The sequence below is a fragment of the Prunus persica genome, chromosome G1 (genome assembly GCF_000346465.2).
Source record: "Prunus persica cultivar Lovell chromosome G1, Prunus_persica_NCBIv2, whole genome shotgun sequence".
NCBI lineage: Eukaryota > Viridiplantae > Streptophyta > Magnoliopsida > Rosales > Rosaceae > Prunus > Prunus persica.
This window is the reverse complement of record NC_034009.1, coordinates 11042394-11064603: the sequence shown is the minus strand read 5'-3', so window position 1 is coordinate 11064603 and position 22210 is coordinate 11042394. Positions and strand designations below refer to the sequence as shown.

The window sequence follows — 22210 nt, the reverse complement described above, 5'->3', positions numbered from 1 at the left end:
CATTTTCAAGATTTTCAACTCAACCTTGTGGTTCTTTAATAATGAATTTATCAAGAGCACCTCTTTGAGATTGAGTTAATTCTTCAACTCTTCTATTTTGTTGGCGCTTTCTATATCCAGATGAGTGTTTTCTTTTAAACATTTTTCTAATATAGCAATATAACACACATTATAACAAACAAACGAAAAGACAATAGAACCTAATTTTTGCAGCTTTCATCTGATTTTGATGGTTTCACCTGATTTTCATAAAACATAAAGTTTGGTAAAATAATTACAAAAACAATATATGAAAAGCATTGACAAATTAGGGATAGAGATTCACCTGATTTTTTAGGTTTCTACTTGCAATCATATGATGGCTAATTCCAAATGCAACACATAATTTCTAAATTCTAAAATGAGAGAGAGAGAGAGAGAGAGAGAGAGAGAGAGAGAGAGAGAGAGAGAGAGAGAGAGAGAGAGAGAGAGAGAGAGAGAGAGAGAGATGCATAGCACCAGCAAGCCTTTTGCCTTGCCAAAGAGTAAAGAAGAATTTGTTTTTGGAATGAAGAGTCAAGAAGAAGTTGGGAAGAAGTGAATTTGGGCCAAATGAAAGAAAAGCGATTTGGGAATAGCAATGAGAGACACCGAACGCACGCACGCACGCACGACTCACGAGTTTTGTTTTTAATTTGTTAATGCTTGGAACAAAAATCTGCCCATTAGGAACAAAAAATAATATTTTGGAATCAAAATTTGCTTAGAACAAAAAGTAGCACAAAATATATAATATAATGTTGGACTTATAAAAATATTTGGAGGCCCCTAAATTTTGGGGGCTTTGTATGGTCGCACATGCCATGGGCCGCCTCTAATAAGGAATTTCAATATAATTTCTAGAAGTATGTTTCTCACCTTGATATTTTTAATTTCCTCCAATATTTTTAATTTAATAATGGAGTTATGCATTCTTATGTGACACACAAATGCAAATATATATTCTAAAAAGAGTGGATAATTTAATTAATGAAGGAACATGCAATTAGACACAATACAGATTTTCATCTTCCTTTTATATACATCTTTATGAGGACATTTTGAAAGTGATTAAAAGCATTTAATCCTATATTTGATGTTCTAAGTTCTATTCCCCCCTCTCTAATATTCCGTCCCTTGTATATTTAAATAAAAAATAAATAAAAAAATCATTGCAGCCTCACACAAACCCACAGGAAAGCAAACCCATTTGAAGCGCATTTACGACCCAAAAAAGATGAAGGTTCGAGCCGATAAGCCTACGGGTGCCCGACCCAATGACCCGGAGTACCAACCCAATTACACACGAGCGGGAAATCACGTTTCCTTATTATTGGCGGGAAATTCTCACTTTTCTCCCTCTCCCCCAAACGCCATTCTAAACCGCACATCTCACATTTCCAAATCGGACGGCTACGAACGCAATTATTTAATAATCCACCCCCAAGCGCACCTCACTCTCTCGTATTTTTCAATTTTTCATTATTTTCGCTAAATGCCTTCTAAATTCTAAAATTTAAAGTCGGTCCTTCTCTCCTCCTGAGCGTCTCCTCTTTTTCCATTTACGAAACCCTCGATCTGAGAAAAGAACCATGGCGAGAGCCTCGAAGCCGCAGGTGTCGTCCGATGAAGCCCTATCCAACGGCTCCAATTCGTCCGAGGAGGACCCGATCAATGACCAGGAGGAGGAGGTGGACGAGGAGGAGCTCGAGGCCGTGGCTCGCTCCGCTGATTCTGACGACGACGAGGCCGCCGCCGGCGACGCCTCCCCTGGCTCAGACGATGACGTGGCTGCCGATGAGAACGGCGATGACGGCTTTGAGGAGGATGAGGTACGCATTTACTATTCTGCCTTTGCGGCAGCTTCTGTGGTGGTGCTTTGGGGTGTCGTTTTGTTGGATCTGAGTTCGGTTATGCTTGTGTGTACTGGGTTGTTTAATTTATTTTAGGGAACTTTTGCGCTAGGGTTTTGGTGGTCTAGGGATTGGTTACTTTTGCCCCTTTTGGGGTCAGAAGAATAGCGAAGGAAGGAGAGAAACGAATACTTAGGATCCGGGTTTTTATATGATTTATCTCCATTTCTATGTTTTGCATGGTGGTCCTTTGTTTCGAAGCTAAAGCTGAGTAAAGGAGGGTAAAAACAAGTTTCTTTAGACGTTTACTGTATCTTCGGATATGAAAGCTGAGAGACCGATGCTAGTGGTTGATTTTTGGTTGGCTTTACCGGATATTTCTTCTGAAATTTCTCTAAATTACTTTTCTTTTGGTTGATAATCATTGTCATTGTCATTGTCATGTTTAATTGAGTTTGACTCTTCAAGGTTTGGTGCTGTAAACTCCAAACCATTTGGGTGCACCTTTTCTTCCCTCATGTACTCTTTTGCATGATCGTCTTGCAGGATGACGTCACTAATTTGAGTAATGCTGAAATTGGAAAACGTGAAAAGGCCAGGCTTAGAGATATGCAACAAATGAAGAAGCAAAAGGTTCAGGAAATTTTGGATACGCAAAATGCAGCCATTGATGCTGACATGGTGAGTATGTTGGAAGGGCTAATATGGTTGGCTGAGTTTACTTGGTATTGGATATTTATAGTCTGTGTTTTAAGGTAGCTGATTCCGTCGTTGTTGGTTTAATGACAGAACAACAAGGGGAAGGGGCGGTTGAAGTATCTTCTGCAGCAAACAGAGTTATTTGCCCATTTTGCCAAAAGTGATCAATCTGCATCCCAGAAGAAAGTGAAGGGAAAGTAAGTTCAACAACCATTTAAGAGTATTGCATATTCTTAATTCTTACTGTATTGGGTTATTGATTATTGTCGCTGGCTTTTTATTTACCTTGAAGAAATGAATGGGAACGCTAGAGTGTCCGAGGCTCCAAAAAGTAGGATGAATGCCTTTAATGGGTTACTATTGTTGCATGAATGAATTTTTTAAATGTTCTTACTGGTGCTTTCTTCCTTTTTCACACAAATTAGAGGTCGCCATGCTTCAAAAATAACTGAAGAGGAAGAAGATGAAGAATGCCTTAAGGAGGAAGAAGATGGTTTGTCTGGGACTGGAACCACACGGCTGTTGACACAACCTTCTTGTGAGAGATTTCTCTTAAATTTAGTTGTTTTCTGAAGGCTTTTTTTTAAATGACAAACTTCACAGTTCAGGTGCAGCTTAAAGTTGAACCCTTGCTTTTTCCTTTTCCTTTTTTGTAGGCATTCAGGGGAAGATGAGGGATTACCAACTTGCTGGGTTGAATTGGCTCATACGACTCTACGAAAATGGTATAAATGGAATCCTCGCAGATGAAATGGTAAGCATTGAATTGTGTCTTTTAGGGTTGACTCTGTCCTTTCTTCCCCGTGTTGGTTTGGGTATTTAAGTTTTGTTTTCGAGTTGCAATGTGCCTTTGTCATTCTGTTTTTAATGTTATTACATGAGGGATATTTTACTTTGGTAGGCTATGGTAGTGATAAATGTTTTTTGTTCTCTTCCATTAGGGGCTTGGTAAAACATTGCAAACCATCTCCTTGTTGGGATACCTGCATGAGTTTAGAGGGATAACTGGCCCTCATATGGTAGTTGCTCCAAAGTCAACACTTGGAAACTGGATGAATGAGATTCGGCGTTTCTGCCCCACCTTGCGTGCTGTAAAGTTTCTTGGTAATCCTGATGAAAGAGTAAGTCATTCTGGCTTCGTTTGTATGAGTGAGTCGTATTTATATTTTGGTTTATACTCTGCCCAATATTTCATTACTTTCTAAATCTTGCAGAAGCATATACGTGAGGACCTGCTGGTTGCGGGAAATTTTGATGTCTGTGTTACAAGTTTTGAAATGGCCATCAAAGAGAAGACTTGCCTACGCCGTTTTAGCTGGCGCTATATAATCATTGACGAAGCCCATCGAATCAAGAACGAGAATTCACTGCTTTCAAAAACTATGAGGCTGTATAATACCAATTTCCGCCTTCTAATTACGGGCACACCACTTCAGGTATCAATTGTGATATTAGGGACATGCTATGCTGATGCTTTAAGCATGCTTATCTTGCATTCACGTGAAAGTTCCTAATCTCTTTTTCCTCTATATAACTTTCGGAGGGTAACCTGCGTTCAATTCAGTCTGTCTTGCTCTTTTGAAGTAGCAACAATATTTCTTTCTGTGAATTTCGGATTGCTGTAAGGATTCTTGACCTTTTTTTTGCTGCGTCAACTTGCAGAACAATCTCCATGAACTATGGTCTCTGCTTAACTTTCTTCTGCCCGAGATATTTAGTTCTGCAGAAACTTTTGATGAATGGTTTCAAATTTCTGGTGAAAATGACCAGCAGGAGGTTGTTCAACAGCTTCATAAGGTAGGCCTAAAATATTCTCAATTGTTTAGTATTGTGGCTCCTGCTTTTATCATTACAGTATCTCACTTGATTTATGTGTGTTTTAAGGTCCTTCGGCCATTTCTTCTCCGAAGGTTGAAGTCAGATGTTGAGAAAGGTTTGCCTCCGAAAAAGGAAACCATACTCAAAGTGGGCATGTCACAAATGCAAAAACAGTACTACAGGGCTTTACTGCAAAAAGATCTTGAAGTTGTTAATGCTGGCGGAGAACGTAAGCGCCTTCTGAACATAGCAATGCAGCTTCGTAAATGCTGCAATCATCCATATCTTTTTCAAGGTGCTGAGCCTGGGCCTCCTTATACAACTGGAGACCATCTTATCACAAATGCTGGTAAGCTTAACATTTTGTGAGCCATTGATCTCATGGATGCTTATTGGTTGGTCGATGGTCATTTAACTCATCCTTACTTTAAATCTCCATTGTAGGCAAAATGGTTCTTTTGGATAAGTTGCTTCCAAAGTTAAAAGAACGTGATTCTAGGGTCTTAATATTTTCACAGGTTTGTTCCATTCTGTAAAATCATTTATTGAGTATTGGTATGAATTCCTGTGAATGCTTGTAAGCATTTATGTTGCTGTGCATGCCCAGAGATATTATATCTCATCTGTGTCCTTTGGTTTTTGGTTTTAATATCAGATGACAAGGCTGCTAGATATTCTTGAAGATTATTTAATGTTTCGGGGCTACCTGTATTGTCGGATTGATGGAAATACTGGTGGAGAAGATCGTGATGCTTCCATTGATGCCTTTAATAAGCCTGGAAGTGAGAAATTTGTTTTTTTGCTATCAACCAGAGCTGGAGGACTTGGTATTAATCTTGCTACTGCAGATATTGTCATTCTTTATGATAGCGATTGGTAAGCATCTGCAGCTTTTTCATTATAGTGGTAGTGATTATTGTTCTTCTGTCTGCATGCCTATACCTCTACTGTTTGATAATGCATGTGACATGTTATAGGAACCCTCAAGTTGATTTGCAAGCACAAGACCGTGCTCACAGGATTGGTCAAAAGAAAGAAGTTCAAGTGTTCCGGTTCTGCACTGAGGTATGAACGTGTCCTGTTATGATACATTTCCAGCTATGCAATGCTTGCACTTCTTTATCAGAAAATGATTTTAATTTTCGAACAGTATACTATTGAGGAGAAAGTGATTGAGAGGGCTTATAAAAAGCTTGCACTTGATGCTTTGGTGATTCAACAAGGGAGATTAGCAGAGCAAAAAAGTGAGCAACACGATTTCTTCAAGATATCCCTCCTTTAAAATGCATATATGAAACACAAATTTATTCCCTAACATTTTATTCTTGGATGCAGCTGTTAATAAAGATGAGTTACTTCAAATGGTGAGGTTTGGTGCTGAAATGGTTTTCAGCTCCAAGGACAGTACAATTACTGATGAGGACATCGATAGAATCATTGCTAAAGGAGAAGAGGCAACTGCTGAGCTTGATGCAAAGATGAAGAAATTTACTGAAGATGCTATAAAATTTAAGATGGATGATAGTATGTTTACCAATGTTGAAAAGTTCTTGGCATTTAGTTTTATCCATTTGATTATATTTTTGTTCTTGCAATTGACAATGTCAAAAAGGGAAATTCAAAATTTTATTTCAATCCTGTTTCTGCAGCTGCTGAATTGTATGACTTTGATGATGAGAAGGTAGAGAATGTTTTTGTATTTTTATCAATTATTATAGTATATTTGATTTATGTTACCATAGTCTTATGGCCCATATTTGAAATTTATTGGCCATCTTATGTGTGCATCTTTTTACTTGATGAAGGATGAGAAGCTCGACTTCAAGAAAATTGTTAGCGACAACTGGATTGAGCCACCAAAAAGAGAGAGGAAGCGCAAGTAAGGGGTTTTACTTGTCTGCCTCTTTAGTTGTGTATTAATTTCATTTAGTTTCTGAAGCATGAATTTTTGTGCTTTCACTGTTAGTTACTCGGAGTCAGAATATTTTAAGCAAACAATGCGCCAAGGTGGTCCAGCAAAACCAAAAGAGCCTCGAATTCCACGCATGCCTCAATTGTAAGCACCTCTTGAAGGCTGCTTACTGATTTTCATCTGTGTTGTGTTCTCTTATCAATGTTTGATAATATTATCTCTTCTTTCCTTTATCAGACATGATTTCCAATTTTTTAATACACAGAGGCTCAGTGAGCTGTATGAAAAGGAAGTACGCTACCTCATGGTGTGTATAAGTGAACTCTCATTTTCCTTTCTATTTTAGCTGCAACAATTTATGGTTTGAGAGTTATTGCTTTGCAAACTATTTATTTATCTTTTTGATGAAAAATTCTCAGCAAACACATCAAAAGAATCAGGTGAAAGACACAATAGAGGTGGATGAACCAGAAGGTACTTATTGTTTTCCATATGAATTGTCCCCATGTGCTGATCTGCTTTCTGCTATTCCATTTGCTAACTGGGTATTGAATGTTTAGAAGTCGGGGATCCATTGACTGCTGAAGAGGTGGAAGAAAAGGAACGTCTGTTAGAAGAGGTAAGTCTGTTGAATATATGCTGCAGATGAGGTTCTCATCTAGGTTTTCTTTATTGAGTTTTATTATTGGTGAATTTCAGGGTTTCTCTTCTTGGAGTAGAAGAGATTTCAATACATTCATTAGGGCCTGTGAGAAGTATGGCCGAAATGACATAAAAAGCATTGCTGCCGAGATGGAGGGGAAAACAGAGGAGGAAGTTGAAAGATATGCAAAGGCTTTTAAAGAAAGATACAAGGAGTTAAATGGTTAGTAATGTCCAACCATTTTGCTGTTGCGTTAGGTAAAGAATGTAGCCTTTAAATCTAACTTGTTGACTCAATTGATGCTTCCAGATTATGATAGAATCATTAAGAACATTGAAAGAGGAGAGGCTAGGATTTCCCGGAAAGATGAGATCATGAAAGCTATTGGGAAGAAGTTGGATCGTTACAAGAATCCATGGCTGGAACTGAAGATCCAGTATGGTCAGAACAAGGGGAAGTTGTACAATGAAGAATGTGATCGTTTCATGGTACAATTTGAAAATATCTTTATAAAAAATTTATTTTATACTAACTGCCAATATTTGATGTCCATTACCTGGTTGTTCATTTATTTTATACTAACTGCCAATATTTGATGTCCATTACCTGGTTATTCGTGTCTATTGCTCAATGCAGATATGCATGGTTCACAAGCTCGGATATGGGAACTGGGATGAGTTGAAGGCAGCATTTCGCACGTCACCCTTGTTTCGTTTTGATTGGTTTGTGAAGTCTCGCACAACTCAGGAACTTGCTAGGAGGTGTGATACATTAATAAGATTGGTGGAGAAAGAGAACCAAGAATATGACGAGAGGGAGAGACAAGCCCGCAAAGAGAAGAAGCTTGCTAAGGTTTGATCTGTGTTCCCTACCCCAACCTATACACATTTGTTCTTTTTTGTTATGTTTGCGGTCTAGTTATTGCCAAATTGGTGAATGCATTATCATATTATTATGTATCATGTTTTGTGTCAGAGCATGACACCATCAAAGCGTGCCATGGGTAGGCAGCCGACTGAGAGCCCGACTTCTGGAAAGAAGAGGAAGCAGTTAACTATGGATGATTATGTCTCGGTATGCTTCATTTCTAGTTGCAGAGTAATTTATGTCGGTTGATGGCTAGAATAACTGAAGCAAGTTATGTTTCTTTTTTTGGTTGCAGGGAAAGAGGAGAAAATGATATAAAAATTGACGATCAGGATATTTTAAGGGACTTGGAAGCATGGATGCCAGAGTTTAGGTTTTTCTTTTTATATATTAATTTTCCCCCGATGTTTTTGGGATCACGATCAGGGTTCAACATTACCCGTGATCTCAACAGTAGTGGTGGAGTGGAAGGCTTAACCAAATTATGAAGCTGTAAAAACGAATAGCGCCTAGTACTGATTTACCCCCAATGTTTTGGACACCAGGAATATTACTATTAGGTCATTTAATGAGATGTATATTTTTGGGTAATTGCTAGTGTTTTGTGTTGTGACATTATATGTTAGGAAAAATCATGAATTGTCAGATGGTCAAGGAAGTGTGCCCACCCCATTGCACCTGAGTTCGAACTCCTTTCCTTTGCACTAGAATTGTTTTTGAATTTGTCACAAAAATTCATGGATCGTCAGAATATCAGATGTTGGGGACAGTATCTCAATACTTTTCAAGTGAGTACTTTGAGCAAATTGGAGTTTGAAATACATTCCAATATGTACTTGCAGTAAATATTTTCCAGCAGTGGGTAGAAAGTAAAATACAAAGTTACTTTTGTCCCATTTGTGAGCAGTAGTAGCTGTTTTAGATTTACCCAACTGAAGTGAAATTGTAGAAGCATCTTCGAAAGTCTCATCGAAAGTAGCCCGAGGATTTATTTATTTATTTATTATTAATTTATTAATTTTTCTTTTAGTGTGGGCCTAGTTATGGTACTTTGTAACGTCATTTATTGCGGTAAAATGACATGCAGATTGGCTTTCATTGGTTTCATGTCGTGTTATGATTATTAGCTACTGGGGAGTAGATATCTTGTTTGCCTGGTGGTTGGCATTTAGGCTGTACGAGTGGTTGCAATTCTGTTGTCCACCTGCACGCCATTTCCCGTATTTTTCTTGAGCCCTAGGCTTTATGGATGCTCAACTTCAACTGTCTTATCATTGAGGTTGTAAATGTACCATCTATAAATCAATTCTTCCTACACTAATAGAGGCTAGTCCAATAGAAAAGTACAATAACATGTAGATCAGTGGTCTTGGATTCGAACTCTACATGAGAGAAATCTCTTTCTCTTTTCTAACTTTGGCAAAATAAAAAAAATAAAAAAATCAATTATTCTTATACAGATGTTGCAGACTGATACTAATAAAGTGACAATATCATTGTCGATAATATGCCAATAAAAAAAATGCTTCGACACATTATCGATACATATTTCTTCAATTTGGGTCCATGCCGAACGAACGAATGTCATGACATAAAGAAGAGGATGATGAATGGATGTAGCTTTACATAGTATGAAAGCCAATATTTTGCAATAGGATTTTTTTGTTTCTTTTTTGCACTTGAACATTGAAGACTTCAAAAACATTTGGAAAATAGCTTTGATAAGGAGAGAAATTTACATGGAGAACAATCGGATCAAACGTTTCTGTATAGGCCGAAAACATGACTCAGAAATCCATACATGAGATTGTATGAGTACAAAGATGTAACGACATCCAAACCAAACCCACTAATTCCCCCACTTACAACAGGCTAATATATGGGGCAAAAATTACACATCGTCCTGACTCTCCCTGTAATATGAGCATCAGAACATAAATACAAAGATGAATATGTTCCATACAACCATTCCGCTTTGGGGCCACACGAGTAAATCCCCCGAAATCGTGAATCTACCCCCTTCCTCCAATACCTCCCTTTCTCTTACTGTTTTTCTTTTACCACAATACCCAAGCATTCAGTTTCCATACTCAACTACAAGAATGACATATGACAAGCAAACAATAGCCAAAGCCGGACGATGAAAGGACACTTATTCCCTTGGTGAAGATGGAAACCAAGATCGTAGAGGATGATCTACCTCTCGCAATTTCTCTTTCATCAACAATGAGCCCCAGAACCTAACAACACTTTTTTTTTTCCCTCAGAAGGTGATAGAAAAATTTGCTTGGAATGTTGGTGCATTTACTCATTTGTACCATCAAAGCTACCCATTGCATTTGCTCGCTTCTTTTCTCTCCAATTTTCACCCCAAACCTTTGCCTCAGCCACTGCACGTTCTCTATCTAGATCACGATTTCTTGGAGTTTCCCTTGCTCTCCCAGCACTCACTGGACTGTCTCTCTGAGACTCTTGTCGCTCTAACCCATCTAAACCCCACCTTCTCCCAGACCCTGTGCCAGTTTCAATCCTCCCTAATTCTACGCCAGTATTCAAGTCCCTGTTGGATTCTCTCCTTCTGTAATCGGGTGAGTTTTTATGCGTAGAAGGGGAACCATGCCGCCCACCACGTCCAGGTTCATCTGGGCTATCCAGTCCATCTGCCATGTTCCTTCGTTCGTCCTTGTGCCTAGGAGTAGATGGACCAACTCTGTTACTATGACCACTGGCTGAGTTTGGATCATATGTTTGAGAGGCTAAGTATGTGAGAGCCGTCACAACATCCCCTATTAGAGGCCTTGTAGCCGCTTGTTCCTGCAAACACATGGCTGCAACAGCAAGAGCTTGGTAAAGCCCTCGCATTGGGTAACGGCCTTGCAATAGTGGATCAGCCATTTTTGGGAACTTCCTACGATCCTTGAAAAGTGGCCGTGCCTGCAAACCAAAGAGCCAAAAAATGGAAAGACAAACAAAAAAAGGGAAACCTTTGCTTCAAGTGAATCCATGAAAAGTTAACTAGATAAATGCTGACGATGCAAAAAATTCTCAAATGATAAATGAATACTTACCCATGCAACAAGATTATGCTCTCCATGACCTCTGGTATTATCAATGGCTTTTCGCCCTGTAATAAGTTCGAGGAAGACCACTCCAAAACTGTAGACATCAGACTTCAAAGTGAGTTGGCCGGTCATAGCATATTCTGGAGCACAGTAGCCATATGTCCCCATCACACGCGTGGAGACATGTGTCTTGTCACCAACAGGACCTAGTTTTGCAAGTCCAAAATCAGATAACTTCGGGTGAAAGCCCTCATCAAGAAGGATGTTGGATGATTTCAAGTCTCTGTATATGACGGGAGGGTTTGCTTTATCATGCAAATACTCCAACCCCTTAGCTGCACCAGCTGCAATCTTCATTCTTGTATTCCAGTCCAGGGGTTCATTGTCCGACGGAAAATCTGAAAACAGTAAAAGAAAAGCAATCTGGGTAATTTACAGAAATTATACACGCACAACACAAACTTCAGACTTTTACTTGAGTAACTAAGAGATTTGAGGGTATAATAAGTTGCTCAAGGAAAATACAGATAATCATACTGCAAAATTTTAAAATTAGGCTCTTAAGCATTTTCAAAATTACAATCTTGAAGTTTTGGTGATATGATTAAGCAAAATAATTACAGATGCTTCTCAGTACATTAAGTAATTATGACTTAGATCGCTATGTATTCACGGTATGACATTGACATCACTTGTCCATGAAGTGCTCTATACATATATGAAATGTAGGCATGTGTGGGCATTCTTCTATGCGATCATTGACTTGTATTCTTCATTTCGTATACTAGATATGGCAAAAGTAATTATCATGTTTGCAGAAAAGGCCAGTAGCCTTCAAATTACTCATCTAAAGAATTCTGTTTATATTATTTACTGTCTCATGTCAACATTTTCTGGTTAATACAGTATTTCTTTCACCGAGCAGTGTTTAGTTGTTCACTTGTTAGCACTGAGAAAGGTTTCCTAGAGATCCTTGGTAAACTTGAACCCAGGTATGGGTAGTTGACCCACACAAGACTTTATTAGGGAAGCAGTCCACATCTTTGGAGAAAGATAAATTGAGTTAGAGTCTTGATTCTAACAACTTGGGAATTGCCAAACCCCTTTTTCAGCTTAGCTTCATTCAGGGCCTTTTCAAACTTTATTTTCCTGTTCCAATACTAATTTGAGGGCCCTTTTCCTTGAACTTGAATCTAATCACCTCTCCATACTATTTAGATCTTTTCCCCCTCACCCCTATCTCATGGCCCGACAAAGTGGTGACTAGGTGAAGATTCCTCCCCTTCTTTCTTCTACAACAAAGTGGTGACTAGATAAACAGCTTCCTCTAAATTGGAATCAACATCAATAGGATGTCAGCTTTACATAAAGGGCTTCTGTACATATCCCGTGTACATCTCAGTACTGCTTTTCTTAGGACCATAGTCCCAATGTACATTCAAGTGATGCCCTTCCTAGTCTTCTAGTATCCCCAATTTAAACAGTACATGGATTGAAAAATATGAAAAAGATGAAATTTGGAATTTCGACCATACAAACCAAGCCTAGAACTACAACAGAAACACACAATGTCCCATGAACGTAATGAACCAAAATAAGAGCCATACAATCATAGGCCAAAGAGTAGCTAGGAAGCTAGATTTGAGAACTTATAATAGTGAAGATTTTCCACGTCTTCTCCAACAATCATTGGTCATCAGTAGTTTTTCTAAATTGGAATTCCCCAATAAACTTTAATTACATTTTCCAAGTAGGAAGGACATCCAATCTCACTAATGATAAACATAACAGAGTCGGGTAAAACATTGTATGATGGTCAATGAAATAGCAGAAACCGTTAATCAATAGTTCACTACGTCATGATTCTTTTTTTTTTGACTTGGCGAAAGCTAAAAACCATCCACTATCACTAATTATGTTAATTTAATCATCAGCACTCCCATCTACTTCACTGATGGTAACCTATTTGCAGAATACTAACTCACGTGATAGAACTTCTTGACATTGTATACCTTAAAAAGCTTCAGCTCCCAGATAATTTTTGTTAGGAACTCCTAGATAATGCCTGACAGGCATTTAATTTTCTTGACTAATGCAACATTACTTCGGTGATGTCAATTAATTAGTACTTTTGACTGCAAACCCCCATCAAATAACTCAATTCACAGGCCACAATAGCTCTTACATTTTTTAAGACAGCCATCAAACAGACACGTACCATACACAAAACATGACGACACAACACAAAGTATGTATATACTTCATATATTCTAAAGGAAACAACTGAGTTTTCACTACTATGCACAATGCTTTTGCTGAACCCCTGATTAACTCATGTTTCATGTGAGAAATGTTGCCATAAAAGCAATCCCTAACAGCTTATTGCAAATTCAAAAGATCACGTAAAGTAACTAACATTTTAGGACTTACACATGCAGAACTAGTTATCCAGAATATGTATTTAACGCGTACATTGTATAAGGTGCATCACCATTAAATAAAGTAAAAGTCTCTATCTTTTCTATGGGAATAATTCAATCTGACCGTGTAAATGATCTTCCAAGGATCCCAAAGGCATAAACTCATAAACAAGGAGGCGTTGATCCCCATCAGCACAATAGCCAATCAAGTTGACAAGGTTTGGGTGGTGCAGAAGGCTAAGCATAAGAACCTCCACCAAAAATTCTCGATTTCCTTGAAGGCCATTCCGGTCAAGTTGTTTCACAGCAACTACCTGGAAACAAATTATTCCAAAGTAAAGAGATCCATCATGGAGTAGATATGGCTTGAGCGTATCAATCACCACCATACCCCTGGGATCTTTGGAAAAGCAAAATGTAGAATGATGTGGAATATGCTGAATAAGATCTAAATCTTACAGATAGGATAAATGACTCAGAGGCAATACTCAAAACATGCTTTGATGATGATTCTCATTTCATTTTCAACCAATCAACCTACCTGTCCTGTGCTCTCCAATCGACCTTTGTAGACACGTCCAAAACCACCTTCGCCCAATAAACATTCTGCCCTAAAATTCTTTGTTGCAGCTGCGAGCTCCCGGAAAGTAAATGTCTGTGCAGCAATGTGTGCCGTAGGTCCATCTTTTGGAATAGCTGGTTCTTTCTTATGATCAGAACCATTTCGAGATTTTTTGTCTGCAAAAATTATGCAAAAGGAACAAAGATGTTAAAAAGGTGTTTTGGTTAACAATGAAACTAAAATACACAGATCCAACATAAAATCTTCCCTGAATTTCTTGAAAATATTCAGTAGCCTAATGGACGTTTATAAAAATGGGAAAAAAAAAACAAGAAGTGAGATGGCAATGGCCTTTATGTTTTCTAAAGCAAAATATACAAGCAAACATAGTACAATCAAATCATTGAAAATGATGATTACTCCAATATGTCCACTATAATATCGCATAACACATTTGTTGGATGTCCTGTGCTGGACAAGTAATCCAAACCAGTACTGTAGTCTGTATTTTACACAGAAATTGCTATGGTAGTGATTCCAAAGACCATGTTAATTTAAAGCTTAAACATTTCACCTAATATAGATTCTAAATTGTATACAGAGGTTCACAGCATCTGAAAAGAAAAAAGTTTTCTGTTTTAAATTTTGGTTGTTCCATTAAAGCTTTCACCTCACTTATTAGAAACTCTTTCTCACACATTTGGCAGTTCAAGAATGAACAGAAACGTCATCAAAAGAAAGCAAAATGCTTGATACTTCAGAAATTAATTGCAGATCTCTAGGAATGATCCATTCGCAACTCCATCAAGTTAAAGTCCAAACAAGAAAATCCACAAACAAGGAATCACTCTAACAGAGAAAGCATGAAAACCCCAATTAGAAAACCAACCAAAAAAAGAAAGAAAGGACCACCCCCATAGACGCATCAGATCAACATAATAAAAAATTCCACCAGAAACCCACCATCAGAAGAATTCCAAAAACACCATAAATTTACAAAATTCAGCACAACCATAAGAAACCCAGTAATCAGACTAACCAAAACTAAAGAAAACCCAGAAACAGTTGTGAAAAAAATTGGAGAAAAAAAATTCACCTGAGCTAACTCTTGTAACATGGTGAGACTGAGCAGCTGAGCCTTCTTTAACTGAGTCCTTCTTGGTCACTTCCTTTACACCACTACCCTCCTTGTTGGATGATCCAAAACAAGGAAAGCACCCACCCATATCAAAGTCCAAGCAAATCAAAGCCACCCAACAAAGCCCCACAAAGCTCAAAACTTTTCACAATCATTCATCAGTCATTACCTACCTTCTTCTCCATACACACAACCCCATATCACAATTCCAATCAAAATTCAAATTCACCCACTCTGTCTCTCTGTCCCTCTTTCTCACCCTCCCTCTCTCTCTCTAGGATCCCCAGTGGCCATTTAAGAGAAAGATCGAGACCAACATGTCTGAGAAGCAGATCAACAAATCGAAGAAAACTGATGTGGTGTGTAATAAGAGAAGGTAAAGACTAAAGAAAAAGAAGCCCCCAAAAAATAAAATAAAGTAACAAAAAATAAACAAATATGTGAAATAAGTAAACCCACAATAATGAAAATAATAATAAGAGTCCTTGGGGATTAACTTTGAATTTAACTATGGATTTATGTTGTCATTAAGAGCTAAATCCTCATACGTAATGTAATCTCTTGGAATAATAAGAAGATGCTTTATGCCACCAGCAAGGAAAAAAAATAAATAAGAAAATGCTTTTTCGGTTTTGCTTTTTTTTTTCCTTTTTTTTTAAAACTTTTTTTTTTACCCCTCGGAATGTCAAAATATTACAGCCAGAGCAAGGGTTAATACCAATACTAATAATCATCATCACGGTCGGAAAAGTGGGGCCCGCCTCCCAAGGAGATGTGCTTCCACACACTTGTGATGGACATTCTTAACACATGTCTTAAAACTACATTCAGACTTTGTGTTTTGTAAGGAAGAGTGATGATCGGGTGCGGTAGGGAATATTTTGTTGTGTGTGGTATTGGGCTGTGAGCCGTTGGATGGAAAGATGAGTGGGTGGCTTGGACAAAAGGTATGACGTCATGGTGCCTGATCCAACCTTGTGGGGAGCTCAGAGAAGCACAGTACACACTTCTGACAAATTTTTAAAAAAAATTAAAAAAACTAATACCAGTACAAAATTTTATATTTTATACGTTGTCTGGTAAGAAACTACAAATTTTATTTATTTATAAATAATAAAAAATGAAATATTTTTGTCGTTGTGGAGGTGAATCCGAGCCCAATGGAAGTCTCTAGAGTGTGCTGTGAATTGAAATGGCCCAATAGGATTATACAAGTTGCTTGTTATTTTATGTTATTTTTTATTTATATATTTTCTAGTCAAATAAACCAACAACTACTGCCTAACATCCCTACCACAAACCCAATTCCTCTGACTCAAAATTAATATTAAAAAGAAAACCTTGTCAAGAGAAGGTAAAGTGTGAGTTCACACTTCACAAATAGGGGTGTTAATGAATTCAGTAAAAAGAAAAGGAGAGACTTCGTCTAAGGGCTGAAAAAATTTCAACTTTTTACCATTTAAATTAAAGGGAGTTGTTATTAACACTCTAAAAAGAGTCGTTATCTTCTCATTTCTTCTATATATATATATAGTTATTCTTTTATCTGGATGTCTGCACGTTATTATCTTGTAGATGCTATTGTAAACAAGCAGGAAAGCGGAGATGAGTAGTACAAAATACATAGCGTTCGCATGATAATAACGTAGATGTCTATATAGGAGAATTTTTGTATATATACCGGTCATGCTACGGACATCAACTCTTATACCAACTTTTTGTTACCAACTGACTTAGCATATGACATGACAATCCAAGTCATATGCTACATCCTTCATTTTGTTTATCTTATTTTATTTGGTTAATTTATGTTAATTTATATTAACTTTTATATGTTTGTATCTTCAATAGACATCTTTCATGCAGCCACGACTTAAGAACACCCTCCGTTGCCGCTCTACAGCTCCTCCATAACCTCCTTTGTAGTACCGTCACCATAATCGCACAACTTTTGCAGAAAAATTTAGGAAAAACAAACTAAACTCCATTTTTTTGAACACCATCAGATTTAACCTTAAATAAAAAATCCGATGCAAGGGATATACTCATCTATGTAATCCATAACATTAGTTTTGTTCCTTTTTTTTTTTTACGATGTCTCGAGCCGTGACATATCTTCTCTGTATCTTTTGGAGTGCAAAGAAGAAAGAGCAATAATACAAATTCATCAACCCAAATAAACTTCATAATAAAAAAAACTGAATAGACATAATGAAACGAGTACGTAGGAAAACCAGATACGAGTCTCAGGTTTGGAGTTCTAAGATCATCAATAATGTCATATGCCATATTAGTCGGTAAGAAAAAGTTGGTATAAAATTGGTGCTTCTAGTATTACCGATATATATACAAAGTCATAATAGAGGAAGAGGAAATTGAACCTAGGACTTCAAATGCAGAGATAAATGCTCTTAACTACTTGAGTTACGAGCATCTTACATCTCTTTTTATATATTAACATAGGATATAAATTGCACATGAAGAAATGCATATTAATATCTTTTTTTAATACAAGCCATGGTCTAAACTACAAAAATGAAGGAGATTTCTCATACACATATTACCAAGGTGTTATGGGAGGGTTCGAACTTGAGATCATTGGTCTGCAAGTCAAGACCCTTTTTCTACTGAATTAGAACTCGTTAGCATTAATTATATAATTTAACCTAAAACAATTGGGCTAAAGCACTAACTTAATGTTGAGCTTTTAGCAATGCCCATGAGCCACGAGAGAATGGGCACATATCTGGAATATGCCCTCCACTTGAAACTTCAACTTAAGATGATTATATCCCACCCAAACCAACCCAACCCAACCCAAGATGCACCCCCATATCCATGCCATAGGCATAATATTAGCTAAAAGCTGAGTCTATTGGGCACTTCCTACGGCTGTGAGGCTTTTGGCTCCTGCAGACTTCGCAGGGACGCACCAAATTGCATGTGCTCATGTCCAGTAATAACCAATAACCTCAGTTGACCACCCAACTTACACAATCAAAGTGCCAATGTCAAAAACATTACACGATTGCTTCAACCCAAATAGCACCTACCAATCTAGGGCTTTCTAGGCTTCTTACTATTAAAATATTTGAATTTTGCTAGCCTCAATTATTTACAGACACAAATTTGATCCATTAATATGTTGTTGATTTCACATGCATCTATGGTCAGAAATTATGTTCATCCCTAATTATAATATATGCGTTAAATTATTTACCTCACATACCTAATCATTCTCCACTCCCTAAGCATCTAAGACATCCTATGTGAAGAAAAAAAGGTATAAAAAAAAACAAAAAACAAAAAACAAAAGCCAATACTAATTCTATGTGAAGAAAAAAAAAATCCCTTTAATTGGAGGATAAAAATGTGTAGCATAATGACAATAAAAAGCCAGCACATTTATATAGATTTTCCTGTCATCTATCTGAATGAATAAAGAGTCTGAAGATCAAGGCTTTATGCATAGCTCTAGATGCTTAATGCCCAATTAATTTAATTGGTTAGCCTTGGGAAAATCTATACAAAGTGACTGGAAAAGAAGATGTGATATTGGAATCTTCACTAATATATTTGTGCAATTTTGCAAAGGAGAATTTTTATTTATTTTTATTTGGCTACATAATTAAGCTACCGTATGTCTTTGCTGGTGGCTTAATGCATGATTAAATCAGCTAATCTATTATTAATAGTAGATTGGTAACAGCTTTTGGATCACTCTAAGTTGGGAATGTATGTCTTTTCAAATTAAGACTGGCCTGCCCACATGAAGAATTGATCTTAATGGCCCTTCTAATAATCTTTTACTTTCTTTTACATGATATCAAGTACCTTTTTAAGTTCTTGAATATGCATTGAACTTCAGATGGATGACATGAAAAGCAGGATAAGTTTTATCTGGTAGAATCTGCCTAATATGATCGTTGGGTTGCTAGCTTTCCTTTCCCTTCTAGCTTTTTTCGCTGAATAAAGCTAACATTGAATTAGGGACGAAGCAACCAATGCCACCAATGAAAACATCCTACATCATCTTTAATTGCATGCGGAGTCTTTATACATAAGTTACAATAATATAAGAATGTTTTCTTGTTAAATAGTCTGACATATTATGTTATGCATTGTTAACTTAAACGAGTTAACTTTTCCTTAAACGGGCAGTCGAAACTCAACTACCTCTCAATATAAAGATCTTAACTGGATTAAACTAGGTCAACAGTTCATTCCCTTCCAATGAATAAAGAAAAAAAACATAAAGCTATATCCTAGCTACAATCCCGATCTCTTGGACCACAGGAATTCAAGAGATTTGTGGTTACTCACCGTTGGATGTAAATTCAATGGTTCAAAAAAGTTTTTTAAAAGGAGTACAAGAGTGAGTGAACCGTTGAATTTACATCCAACGGTGAGTGACCACAAATCTCTTAAACCCCTGTAGTCCAAGAGATCAAAATTAATCCTAGCTATACATACATTAATTAGAACTTTAGTTGTCATTGACTAAGTCTTGAGGGAAAAGCCCAATGATGTAGCTCTTGAATATATTGTGGGGCTCATATTGAACCCGAACCTCATCGTAAGCCCAAGCCTCTTTTTGAAAAAGTTGCTACAAGTTTCAACTTTATATACCATCGTGGAGTTTTGCAAGCAAATTTTTATTTGGGTACAAGCGATAGTCTAAATTATAGAGGAGGGTGGTTTCTCACACATACACAACTAAAATACCATGGGAGTTCAAACCTAAGATCTTTAATATGCAAATCAAAGTCTATTTTCACTAGGCTAGACCTCGTTGACATAAAATGCTGACGATGAGCCCATTAATTGCTATATGTTTTTTTTTTTTCATGCTTGGTGATTGTTAATTTTTTGCATATTATAAGATAACGTGGAATCAATTCCAACACACAATATAGACAAGGTGAATATATTGCCTATCTAGCTAGCTTTTCCAAAATGGAGCTACAAAGTGCCGCATATATAATAAAGGTGAAGTATCTTTTTTTTCCCCAGGTTGGAATTTCAGGTTGGCTGAGTGGTTTTGTTGGCAAAACATCTAATTGCAGCCTTAGAAGTTCATATTAGCATTTGATGGTTGAATTGAATTATTGAGCCACTTATTTTGTGCTTAATTAGTTCATTTCCCCTCCTCCCCGTCCAAGTTTGTGGTCAAATGAATCTTCATTACAACATCAATAAACCTAAAACATTCTCAGAAGTATATATCATCTGTGCATTACATCCAGTTTTGTCCTAAATCAAATAGATTATAATACATAGTAGGTTGATGAGATCGATCATGCTGGAGTTTGGACAACAAATTAAGAAAGTGATGAAAATTACGAGGATCATGATCATACTAAATATACCACGACACTTCGGTCTGAGGTCGTGCCCCCTTCCGATAATTCTAACATTTCATGTCAAATGTGTATTAAATTTATGTAATTGTTGCAAAATATTGAAAAATCTATGTTGTCGGCCCCTGAAAAATAATAAATCTGTATTATTGGGCCCCCAAGAAATGAAAGTTTGCTCCGCTTGGAAGTGCTTATGAGAGGGGTAAAAGCGTTTTTTGATAATCAAAAGCGCTTCAGACAGGGTTTTGCAACAAAAATTTAAAAGTGCTTATGGGTCATAGAAACGCATTCTGGAGAAGCACCTATTATGTGCTTTTTCAAGAAGTACTTGGATTTCTTATGAAAATTTCAATATCTTTATAACAAAAGCGCTTTTACTAAAAATGCTTATGAGCAGAATTGCTTCTTAAAAAAGCAGTTCCAAATGAACTCTAGCTCCATGGTTGGAATATACACAAAATTGTGGAGTTTTGGGATTGGGAGCATATATATATGCTGCTACGTACAATAATTTGGATACTTCAGCAAATGTGTCATGCCCTAGCTCTAGGCGACTATTAAGTACAACAATTAAATAGGACATTCCTAGCTCATTCTTTAATAATTATATAGAGCTCCAAATTTCTAATCGCAAATGATATCTTTGTTTTAAAATTGTTATAATTTTTGGACTGGTTTGATAATTATTTAAATTTTAGTTTTAGTAGTATAGAGGAAAATGAGAGTGAGAATGAAAGTGAGGATGAGATTGAGAGAGAGGATGAGAAGGGAGGATGGGAGGGAGAAGTAACAAAAGTAATACGGACACGGACACAAACATGAGGACAAGGAAACACGACACAGTGATACAGAAAATCTCAAAAAACTAAAACACATAGACACGACTAGAACACGATAATTAAAATAATAATAAATCCTAATAAAATTATAATAGTATATACTTATATATATGTATTTGAAAGAAACAAAATCATACTTAATACTTCAATGTCATAACACCACTGAATAAATTCATACTCATTTGAGTTAACTTAGCATTACTCATCTTTCCCTCCTAAACAAAATAAAGAATGTTACACATATTTGTTCACACATATCATATTTTTCGTATATGATCTATCATCTTCAAAATAAGAAAAACGATATCCCACTTCATAAAATAAGAATCTAATTTGCATAAAAATAAAATAAAATAAAATAAAAACAAAGTGAATGAATTACCCACTCAAAAAGACGCTTCTCTCACGACTTGCTATCAATATCCTTAGTCAACCAAAAATATCAGCTCTGCCATGAAGGAACAAAGAAAAAAAAAACATATTTAAAAAAAATATTGTTGACATTTGTAGCCTACTTTTTAAAACTATTTTAAATATGTACACATAGTTTTCAGTAATTATGTTTTGGCCCCAGTTTTTGTTTTATAATTTTCAAAATGGTCTTTGTTGTGTTTTGACTTTAGTTGACCATGTCCAAAACGTGTCTTGACCGTTGACCCGTATCCATGTCGTGTCCGTGCTACATAGCCAGGAAGATATGAGGGGACCTCAAGATTTATTGATAAAATTAGAATAACAAAATATAACCATAATCACGGGTAAAATAGGTTTAAATACTCCTAAAAACCCTAGGAACAACAAAGGAATTAAAATAGGAAAATAACAAAGTTTCTACAAACTGTAAAAACTTCAAAATTGGATTTCGAGCAGATACCCAAAAAAGTCCATACATCATGGCAAAGGAATGAGTTTTACTCGTGACGCCGTTCTCTTTGAATTGACGAGTCATGGCCCGATTCTAAGCTCGAAGTCCAAATCTGCAGTTTATCCGAATTTTCCTTGCCCACACGTTGCTCCAA

General features: G+C 36.8%; 2 protein-coding genes across 2 annotated transcripts; one reads left to right on the top strand and one right to left on the bottom strand.

Annotated features, from left to right (window-relative positions):
- Window positions 1485-8704, top strand: LOC18789607 (ISWI chromatin-remodeling complex ATPase CHR11). Its single transcript, XM_020555390.1, has 25 exons — window positions 1485-1850; window positions 2418-2552; window positions 2661-2767; window positions 2996-3108; window positions 3227-3324; window positions 3512-3691; window positions 3785-4006; window positions 4233-4367; window positions 4455-4737; window positions 4833-4906; window positions 5044-5264; window positions 5366-5453; window positions 5539-5632; window positions 5724-5912; window positions 6038-6069; window positions 6194-6267; window positions 6355-6444; window positions 6538-6607; window positions 6720-6774; window positions 6861-6919; window positions 7000-7165; window positions 7253-7431; window positions 7580-7795; window positions 7919-8017; window positions 8106-8704. The coding sequence occupies exons 1-25, from the start codon at window positions 1611-1613 to the stop codon at window positions 8121-8123; spliced, it is 3237 nt and encodes a 1078-aa protein (XP_020410979.1). The 5' UTR covers window positions 1485-1610; the 3' UTR covers window positions 8124-8704.
- Window positions 9505-15478, bottom strand: LOC18792881 (serine/threonine-protein kinase PBL27). The gene is made up of 5 exons (XM_007223096.2): window positions 14951-15478; window positions 13834-14030; window positions 13417-13606; window positions 10879-11270; window positions 9505-10744 (listed from the first exon to the last, which is right to left on the bottom strand). The coding sequence occupies exons 1-5, from the start codon at window positions 15078-15080 to the stop codon at window positions 10115-10117; spliced, it is 1539 nt and encodes a 512-aa protein (XP_007223158.1). The 5' UTR covers window positions 15081-15478; the 3' UTR covers window positions 9505-10114.

Bases quoted from the DNA above. Each gene is read 5' to 3' on its own strand.
- LOC18792881 (XM_007223096.2), bottom strand. From the start codon at position 15,080: ATGGGTGGGTGCTTTCCTTGTTTTGGATCATCCAACAAGGAGGGTAGT. The intron at 14,031-14,950 runs GTGAATTTTTTT...TAATTTTTGCAG, and splicing joins TGTTACAAGAGTTAGCTCAG to ACAAAAAATCTCGAAATGGT. The intron at 13,607-13,833 runs GTAGGTTGATTG...ATTTGTTTCCAG, and splicing joins GATTGGAGAGCACAGGACAG to GTAGTTGCTGTGAAACAACT.
- LOC18789607 (XM_020555390.1), top strand. From the start codon at position 1,611: ATGGCGAGAGCCTCGAAGCCGCAGGTGTCGTCCGATGAAGCCCTATCC. The intron at 5,633-5,723 runs GTGAGCAACACG...TCTTGGATGCAG, and splicing joins GAGATTAGCAGAGCAAAAAA to CTGTTAATAAAGATGAGTTA. The intron at 6,920-6,999 runs GTAAGTCTGTTG...GGTGAATTTCAG, and splicing joins AGGAACGTCTGTTAGAAGAG to GGTTTCTCTTCTTGGAGTAG.